General features: G+C 56.2%; 1 protein-coding gene across 1 annotated transcript in view; it reads left to right on the top strand.

Annotated features, from left to right (window-relative positions):
* The window catches only part of AGRN (agrin), a 74886-nt gene that overhangs the window by 40964 nt on the left and 23609 nt on the right, over positions 1–10313 (top strand). Inside the window, 4 exon segments of the mRNA XM_029578287.1 lie at positions 1807–2007; positions 6096–6241; positions 6556–6661; positions 6936–7049. Coding sequence (XP_029434147.1) covers positions 1807–2007; positions 6096–6241; positions 6556–6661; positions 6936–7049 — 567 coding nt within the window.

The following is a 10313-nucleotide window of genomic DNA, read 5'->3' as shown; positions in this document are numbered from 1 at the left end:
GGCACTCCACTGTCCACTCCCTTCCACTGAGAAAATTGCCCATTTAATCCTACTCTGTTTCCTGTCTTTTAACCAGTTTGTAATCCACGAAAGGACATCGCCTCCTATCCCATGACGTTTTACTTTTCTTAGAAGCCTCTAACGAGGAACTTTTCTGGAGCTCCCTGAGGGGTTAGGGACCTTTGTGGAACATCCCTCAGGTGGAGCCGGGCGAGCGAGGGCTCGGTAATCCCTGGGCTGCTCTTGCCCTCATGGTCTCGGGGTCCTGATCCCTCAGGTGGAGCCGGGCGAGCGAGGGCTCGGTAATCCCTGGGCTGCTCTTGCCCTCATCGTCTCGGGGTCCTGATCCCTCAGGGGGAGCCGGGCGAGCGAGGGCTCGGTAATCCCTGGGCTGCTCTTGCCCGCATCATCTCGGGGTCCTGATCCCTCAGGTGGAGCCGAGCGAGCGAGGGCTCGATAATCCCTGGGCTGCTCTTGCCCTCATGGTCTCGGGGTCCTGATCCCTCAGGTGGAGCCGGGCGAGCGAGGGCTCGGTAATCCCTGGGCTGCTCTTGCCCTCATCGTCTCAGGGTCCTGATCCCTCAGGTGGAGCCGGGCGAGCGAGGGCTCGGTAATCCCTGGGCTGCTCTTGCCCTCATCGTCTCGGGGTCCTGATCCCTCAGGTGGAGCCGGGCGAGCGAGGGCTCGGTAATCCCTGGGCTGCTCTTGCCCTCATCGTCTCGGGGTCCTGATCCCTCAGGGGGAGCCGGGCGAGCGAGGGCTCGGTAATCCCTGAGCTGCTCTTGCCCACATCATCTCAGGGTCCTGATCCCTCAGGTGGAGCCGAGCGAGCGAGGGCTCGATAATCCCTGGGCTGCTCTTGCCCTCATGGTCTCGGGGTCCTGATCCCTCAGGTGGAGCCGGGTGAGCGAGGGCTCGGTAATCCCTGGGCTGCTCTTGCCCTCATCGTCTCGGGGTCCTGATCCCTCAGGGGGAGCCGGGGTGAGCGAGGGCTCGGTAATCCCTGGACTGCTCTTGCCCGCATCGTCTCGGGGTCCCGATCCCTCAGGGGGAGCCGGGCGAGCGAGGGCTCGGTAATCCCTGGACTGCTCTTGCCCTCATGGTCTCGGGGTCCTGGCTCCCTCTGCCCCTTTTGGTGGTCAGCGACAGGAAAGTGTTTGGTTTTACTTTTCCTTTCTTTGTTGGTGGCCCCTTTAAAACAAAAACCCCCAGAGAGGGGGGGGGGGGGGGCGGGTGCCGGCCGAGCCGTTGCGAGCAGGGTAGCTGCGGGGCTCCCATCGTGCGGGGGAAGATTGCGCTGCTGGTTCCGGGAAGGTCGGGGAAGCCCATCGGGCGATCTCCTCAGCCTCGCCTGAAACGCGGTGGCCACGTGGTAGGGCCCAGTGGCATCGCAGCGCACAGAAGTGTGCGGGGCCTGTGGCGCGGTGGCTGTGCTGGGATTGTGCCTCGGGAGGTGAAGGAGTCTCCACGGAGGCTGCGGGTGCCCGGAAGGTCACTCGTTCATCGGGGCCAGCGCCGGTGCCTCCCGTGGGGGCTGAAGATGCAGATAAAAAGCTGCTGTGGTTACAAATCACAACTTTTAAGGGAAAGCTGCTCTTTGGCGAGGATGAAAGTTCTGGGCGAGTCCCACGGGCAGCAAATTGCTGAAGGATAAGAAAGTGGCCCCCATATGACAGGGGGGGGGGTGAGAATTTTGGGAATGATGTAAGCGCAGAATGGGAGGAGACCTGGAGACCGGGGCGGGGGCTCTGAGGGGTCTTGGGAATTGTATTGACAGATTTCCTCTTTCTGGATCTTTCTTTGCAGAGAGCTGTGGCAGCACGGTTTGTTCTTTCGGCGCGCAGTGTGTGGACGGCCAGTGCGTGTGCCCACGGTGCGAGAGGCAGCCCTACCTCCCAGTCTGTGGCAGCAATGGGGTAACCTACGACAGCAAGTGCCAGCTGCAGGCAGCCTCCTGTCAGCAGAGGAAGGTGATTGAGGTGTCCAGGATAGGACCCTGCGAGGATGGTAAGTTGGTGCTGGATCAGGGGGTGACACTTCCCTGAGAGCTCATTCAGTCAGGAGGGGGAAGGTTGCTTTAAGGAGCGGGGGGAATCGAGTAAGGTCTCTCTGTAAGATCGCACAGTGAGCAGGGTGCATGGGGGGGGAGTCTTGTCTGTAGGTCACACAGTGAGCAGGGTGCATGGGGGGGGAGTCTTGTCTGTAGGTCACACAGTGAGCAGGGTGCATGGGGGGGACGTCTTGTCTGTAGGTCACACAGTGAGCAGGGTGCATGGGGGGGACGTCTTGTCTGTAGGTCACACAGTGAGCAGGGTGCATGGGGGGGGAGTCTTGTCTGTAGGTCACACAGTGAGCAGGGTGCATGGGGGGGACGTCTTGTCTGTAGGTCACACAGTGAGCAGGGTGCATGGGGGGGGACGTCTTGTCTGTAGGTCACACAGTGAGCAGGGTGCATGGGGGGGGCGTCTTGTCTGTAGGTCACACAGTGAGCAGGGTGCATGGGGGGGACGTCTTGTCTGTAGGTCACACAATGAGCAGGGTGCATGGGGGGGGAGTCTTGTCTGTAGGTCACACAGTGAGCAGGGTGCATGGGGGGGGCGTCTTGTCTGTAGGTCACACAATGAGCAGGGTGCATGGGGGGGAGTCTTGTCTGTAGGTCACACAGTGAGCAGGGTGCATGGGGGGGACGTCTTGTCTGTAGGTCACACAGTGAGCAGGGTGCATGGGGGGGGGGTCTTGTCTGTAGGTCACACAGTGAGCAGGGTGCATGGGGGGGGAGTCTTGTCTGTAGGTCACACAGTGAGCAGGGTGCATGGGGGGACGTCTTGTCTGTAGAGTCACACAGTGAGCAGGGTGCATGGGGGGGGAGTCTTGTCTGTAGGTCACACAGTGAGCAGGGTGCATTGGGGGGACATCAGCATTGGCAGAGCTGTGTGTGTGGGGGTCTCAGTACTGGAATAGCAGGGGGTGCTGCAGGGCAGGAGTGAGGTGCATTGGCAGAGCTGTGTGTGTGGGGGGTCTCAGTACTGGAATAGCAGGGGGTGCTGCAGGGCAGGAGTGAGGTGCATTGGCAGAGCTGTGTGTAGGGGTCTCAGTACTGGAATAGCAGGGGGTGCTGCAGGGCAGGAGTGAGGTGCATTGGCAGAGCTATTTGTGTGTGAGGGTCTCAGTATTGGAATAGCAGGGGGTGCTGCAGGGCAGGAGTGAGGAGCATTGGCAGAGCTGTGTGTGAGGGTCTCAGTACTGGAATAGCAGGGGGTGTTGCAGGGCAGGAGTGAGGTGCATTGGCAGAGCTGTGTGTGGGGTCTCAGTACTGGAATAGCAGGGGGTGCTGCAGGGCAGGAGTGAGGTGCATTTGCAGAGCTGTGTGTGTGGGGGTCTCAGTACTGGAATAGCAGGGGGTGCTGCAGGGCAGGAGGGAGGAGCATTGGCAGAGCTGTGTGTGAGGGTCTCAGTACTGGAATAGCAGGGGGTGCTGCAGGGCAGGAGGGAGGAGCATTGGCAGAGCTGTGTGTGAGGGTCTCAGTACTGGAATAGCAGGGGCTGCTGCAGGGCAGGAGTGAGGAGCATTGGCAGAGCTGTGTGTGTGAGGGTCTCAGTACTGGAATAGCAGGGGGTGCTGCAGGGCAGGAGTGAGATTTTTCTTCCAGTGCTTCCTCCCTTCAGGGCTCTGCAGCTTCCCACTTATTAATGAATCCTAACTCTCTTGTTTTGGGAAAGGTGATGCCAATGCAGGACCCTGCACTTTTCCTTTGCAGGGTGTGGGGAGCAGAGAGTTGCTGGATCTTCCCAGGAAGGAGTGGTGAGAGGAGAGAGGTAGATCTGACAGGAAACCCTCTCTGTAGAGCAGCTCTCTGCCGGAGCCTTTGAAGTGTGAAATGAAAGCAGATAAGGTTCCTTAAATAGGCTGCTGCAGGGAGATTTATCTTCCATTCTTACCAGATAAAAGCTGGAGAAACTCATGTGAGGAGCACCCACGCCCTCTCAATCCCAGATGGCTGCTGCATTCCTCTTAAAGCTGTCAGGCCAATAAAGTTATCTGAATCAGAATCCAAATGAGACCCAGACCCCCCCCAAATAAATTGCACCCCAAAAAATATATTCATCTCCCTGGTAATTCTAGACCGGGAGGTGTCGGGGAGAAAGAAGTGGGGGCATGGGGCCAGCAATAACAGAGTCAGAAGATATTCCTCTCTCTGCACCCCAATATCTGTAAAGAGAACAAAGCAACTTCAGCAATCACTCAAACATCACTCACTGGAAACACCAGGAGACACCATCCCCCCTCCCTCCAACAGCTCTGCCAATGCTCCTCACTCATGCCCTGCAGCACCCCCTGCTATTCCAGTACTGAGACCCTCACACACAGCTCTGCCAATGCCCCTCACTCCTGCCCTGCAGCACCCCCTGCTATTCCAGTACTGAGACCCCCACACACAGCTCTGCCAATGCTCCTCACTCCTGCCCTGCAGCACCCCCTGCTATTCCAGTACTGAGACCCTCACACACAGCTCTGCCAATGAACCTCACTCCTGCCCTGCAGCACCCCCTGCTATTCCAGTACTGAGACCCCCACACACAGCTCTGCCAATGCACCTCACTCCTGCCCTGCAGCATCCCCTGCTATTCCAGTACTGAGACCCTCACACACAGCTCTGCCTATGCACCTCACTCCTGCCCTGCAGCACCCCCTGCTATTCCAGTACTGAGACCCCCACACACAGCTCTGCCAATGCACCTCACTCCTGCCCTGCAGCACCCCCTGCTATTCCAGTACTGAGACCCCACACACACAGCTCTGCCAATGCACCTCACTCCTGCCCTGCAGCACCCCCTGCTATTCCAGTACTGAGACCCCCACACACAGCTCCACCAATGCACCTCACTCCTGCCCTGCAGCACCCCCTGCTATTCCAGTACTGAGACCCTCACACACACAGCTCTGCCAATGCTCCTCACTCCTGCCCTGCAGCACCCCCTGCTATTCCAGTACTGAGACCCCACACACACAGCTCCACCAATGCACCTCACTCCTGCCCTGCAGCACCCCCTGCTATTCCAGTACTGAGACCCCCACACACAGCTCCACCAATGCACCTCACTCCTGCCCTGCAGCACCCCCTGCTATTCCAGTACTGAGACCCCCACCATCCCCAGTCTGTTGTTGTCTTTAGGTTTTCATACTGTGCTTCCGTGTGGCACCTGCATAGGGTTTGATTGTGATCAGCACAGTAGATCTGTCCCTGGGTTTCTTTACAAGCAGCTGTGTAGGAGAACCCATGAAAATCTTTCAACACTTGTGCGTTTCATCTGGAAAAGAAACCAAATCTGAAAATGAAGGTCTTTAATGATTCTGTTTTAACTGTCAACTGTTTTATCTTTAAAAAAAAATAATAATCCTCTTTCTGCAGTGGTGGGTTTCAGAGAAGCTCTGCGCACTTCAAACGCTGCTTGTCAGATGGCGCATCCCATAATATGGCCCATGAGAGGAGGCAGCTTCACGAGCTTACAAAGTGCTGAGATCCCAGGGTGTAGCTTTGTATCCTGCTACAAAAACCTCTTCTCTGCACCTTGCAGGGCATTGCCTCTCGGGCCCCTGACCCCCCTGTGCAGAGGAGGAGGGGTAACCCAGGGAGGTTTGGCTGGGGGCAGCTTTTCTTCCTGGTGGCTCGGGTGCAACGCCTCAGCAGGCAGTTGCAGGCTTTGCACGAGCTGCTTTTGGTTTACAGGTCCAGCGGCGTCCCAGTGCACGCTGTCTGACGGAATTACAGGTCCAGAATGAGTGCGCTGGTTCTGTCTCTCGCCGGAGGGCTCCCCCCAGCTTCCTATGGGAGTGCCCTCTGCTGGCGACGGGGCAGTACTGCAGCATAGTGGCTCAGAGCCCCCTCTCTGCATTGCCTTGTAGCATTGGAGACTGCCAGGATCTCGCGCCCACAGCTTACGGTTTCCTCTCTGAGTCTCCCTCGGGTTGAGTGCTCACTCTGCAGGGTAGCATGGGACTGTGAGTGCTCTCTCTCTGCTGCGTGCGCAGGGTTGTGGCAGGGTGTTGAGTGCCCTTCCTCATCTCTCTCTCTCTCTCTCTCCCCTTTGGACAGAGTGCGGCTCCGGCGCCTCGGGCTCCGGGGATGATGCCATCTGCGAGCAGGATCGCTGCCGGAAGTACGGAGGTTCCTGGGACGAGGACGCCGAGGACGAGCGATGCGTCTGTGACTTCACCTGCCACGCAGTGCTGCGCAGCCCGGTAAAGTGGCCTCGCTTTTCTTGGGAATGAGATGCCAGCTGTCCGCAGCTCAGCCTGGCATTAGTGCAGGGGCGAGAGCAGAGTCTCCTCGGTCACCGCCAGACGCAGGCGCGCTGCCTCTGGAGCACCACCCTGCCTCCGCTAGCCCAGGGGGCCACAGTGTGCGGCTAGCGAAAAGCTCCCTGCCTCCGAGCTCTGGCATTTTCTGTCTTGAAGGAGCAGCTGTGGCTTGTGTGGGCATTGCCTCTGCAGTCCTGTTCATGCAGCCGCCTTGCTAGGTGGGTAACCAGATGTTCTCCTGGCCCTCTGTGCAGGTGTGCGGCTCCGATGGAGTGACCTACGCCAACGAGTGTGAGCTGAAGAAGACGCGCTGTGAGAAGCAGCAGGACCTGCACGTCACGGGCCAGAGCGTGTGCCGTGGTAAGTGTCGGGGGGGGAGAGCGTTAGTGTCGGCATCCCCTCGGCGCAAGGCGGCGTGCCGAACGCGCCTGGCTCCTGTTTGTCGGTCGAGCCCTTCTCTGCAGTCTGCGTGGACTTCCTTCCTGCGTTCAATGTTTTGAATAATTGTGCGAATGGGCCTGAGTCACCGGGGGCAGGGGGAGGTGGGCTGTGCGGGTCCCCTCAGCGCGGGCTCCTCTCCCGAGGCTCGCAGGAGCACAGGTAAGAAGCTGATCCGGATTTCCTCTTTCCACAGCCGCGGTCACGAGTGCCACGCCGCCCCTGCTGCTGCACTGCAGCCAGACTGTGTACGGCTGCTGTCCTGATAACGTGACTGCGGCCCTGGGTGTGGGCCTGGCAGGGTGCCCAAGTGAGTATGCAGGCTCCCTACCTCCTGCTGCAAGGAGACGGTGCAGGACGGCAGATTCTCCCAGCTGGGAGCTTTCCTGCACTTACTCTGCAGCTCTTCTTCTAGGGCTCCACCACCCTCGTCCTGTTTAGTGGGGAGGTTTGTAAATTAGAAATTAGCTCCCGTTCATTTGGGCAGCTAACTGGATCAGAATCAGCCTGAATGCGGGCTGCGGCCCAGCGAAGCTTTATTCTCAATGACTCGGGGCTTTTCCCTTCTTATGAAGCCATTGCAGCGAGAGGGTACAGACTGTGGTTCCTGCAGGAGCTCTTGCCCACCACTAGGTGTCACTGTCAGTGATAGTTGGGGACCCCCTGTCCCTGAGGGCTATGAGCACTGCCTCCCCCAGAAGCAGACAGCGGTCTCAGCAGCTGAACCCAGGTCTTCCCACACAGCAGGACACAGCCCAGCCCTTACCATGGGCTCAGCTCTAGAGGTGACCTCGATAAGGGGGTGCAGGAGAGCGGGTGATTACTCTGAGTTCCCAAAGCTCTCCCTGATGCTTCTGGGGGTGACTGCATCTGATGATCTGAAGGTGGCCAAAGCGATGGTAATAAGCCAGAAAGCTGCTTGGCTGCATAGGGAGAGGACTGGTCAGCAGAGAAAGGGAGGAGATGCTGCCCCTGTACAGGTCCCTGGTGAGACCTCACTGGGATTACTGAGTACAATTCTGGAGACCGCACCTTCACAAGGATATAAACAGGATGGAGCTGGTCCAGAGGGGGAGGCTGCTAAACTGGGCAGCGATATTTGTTCTAAAGCAGATGGGGAGGAGACTTAAAGATGTAAACTTGCACACCCTGGAGGAAAGGCGAGAGATGATAGAGACATTCAGATATATCAAAAGTTTCCATGAGAAGGAGGCTCTAGAACAAGGGGTCATGGGAAGAGCGTGAACGGGGTGAAAGGGGGTCAGACTCAGGAGTAATATTTCCTTACAGAGAGGGTGGTGGATGCATGGAACGGCCTCTCCGTGGAGGTGGTGGACACAAGGACAATATCTGAGTTCAGGAAAGCCTGGGACGAGCACAAGGGATCGCTGAGGGAGTGGCAGGGATGGTAGAGCTGAGGGAGTGGCAGGGATGGTAGAGCTGAGGGAGTGGCAGGGATGGTAGAGCTGAGGGAGTGGCAGGGATAGGCTGGGCCCTCTTCTTCTGCCACCACGTTTCTCTGTGTAGCTGCCAGTGCTCAGTTTGTGAGACTCAAAATACTTGGCCATGAGGGCGTTCTTACATCCAGGGGACTCGGTACTGATTCACTGGGACCTAAAGGTAGCCACAGGATCAGGGTTGGTGGCTTTGCTCAGAGAGTTGTCAGCCGGGAACTCTTAGAGAGAAATCATTGCTCTGTCATTAGCGAAAATATTCTGTCAGAAAAAACGAGAGGAAAACATCCAAACTGCTTCCCCCGGCCAGAACAGGTACTGGGAGGCACTTACACCCGTGAAACCCCATGAAGAAACGGCCTTCAGAGTCCCCTAGGAGCCCTAGAGGAAGGGTGGATCCTGGGCTGGGAGTGCAAGGATGCAGCCTTCAGTGCCAATGCAGGGTGGAGGGAGAGAGAGGCAGAGAGAAACCGCATCAAAATGCCAAGTAAAGTCAAAAACCGCCCATACTTTGAAGTGGAAAATTTGTCTTTAAACATTACTGGAGAGACAGATGGTGATTCTTCTGTTACTCAGCTAAGTTTTACACACACACACACACACACATAGAGAGGTATCAGTCACTCTCTCACACACACACACACACACACACACACAGAGACATAGAGAGGTATCAGTCACTCTCTCACACACACACACACACATAGAGAGGTATCAGTCACTCTCTCACACACACACACACACACACATAGAGAGGTATCAGTCACTCTCTCACACACACACACACACACACACAGACACACACATAGAGAGGTATCAGTCACTCTCTCACACACACACACACACACACACACATAGAGAGGTATCAGTCACTCTCTCACACACACACACACACACACAGACATAGAGAGGTATCAGTCACTCTCTCACACACACACACACACATAGAGAGGTATCAGTCACTCTCTCACACACACACACAGACACACACACACATAGAGAGGTATCAGTCACTCTCTCACACACACACACACACACACACACACACACATCAGTCACTCTGTCTCACGCGTGCTCTCTCTCCAACAAAACCACACACACACACACACACACACACACAGAGGTATCAGTCACTCTGTCTCACGCGTGCTGTCTCTCACACAAAACCACACACACACACACAGAATTATCACTCACTCTGTCTCACGCGCTCTCTCACACAAAAACACACAGAGGTATCAGTCACTCTCTCACACACACACACACACACACACACAGACATAGAGAGGTATCAGTCACTCTCTCACACACACACATAGAGAGGTATCAGTCACTCTCTCACACACACACACAGACACACACACACATAGAGAGGTATCAGTCACTCTCTCACACACACACACACACACATCAGTCACTCTGTCTCACGCGTGCTCTCTCTCCAACAAAACCACACACACACACACACACACACAGAGGTATCAGTCACTCTGTCTCACGCGTGCTGTCTCTCACACAAAACCACACACACACACACAGAATTATCACTCACTCTGTCTCACGCGCTCTCTCACACAAAAACACACAGAGGTATCAGTCACTCTCTCACACACACACACACACAGAGGTATCAGTCACTCTGTCTCTCGCGCTCTCTCTCACACAAACACACACACACACACAGAGGTATCAGTCACTCTCACACACACACACACAGAGAGGTATCAGTCACTCTGTCTCACGCGCTCTCTCTCTCACAAAAACACACACACACACATCGGTCACTCTGTCTTCTCACTCTGTCTCACACACAGACACACACACTCTGTTTTACTCATGTTCTCTCTCTCACACACACATATCGGTCATTCAGTGTATCTATCTGTCTCACACACACACAAACCATCACTCTCTTTCTCCCATGTGTCTGTCATGCTCTCTCATACACAGATATCAGTCACTGTCTCTCTCACAGTGTTTCTCTCTCACACACGCACACAAGTATTGGTCACTCTGTCTCTCTCTCTTACACACATTCAGAGGTATCAATCACTCTGTCTCTTGCTCTCTCTCACACAAACACACACAGGTATCGGTCACTCTTGTGTGTGTGTGTGTGT

This window comes from Rhinatrema bivittatum, chromosome 15, assembly GCF_901001135.1.
Source record: "Rhinatrema bivittatum chromosome 15, aRhiBiv1.1, whole genome shotgun sequence".
NCBI classification, from domain to species: domain Eukaryota; kingdom Metazoa; phylum Chordata; class Amphibia; order Gymnophiona; family Rhinatrematidae; genus Rhinatrema; species Rhinatrema bivittatum.
This window is presented reverse-complemented; position numbering and strand designations above follow the sequence as displayed.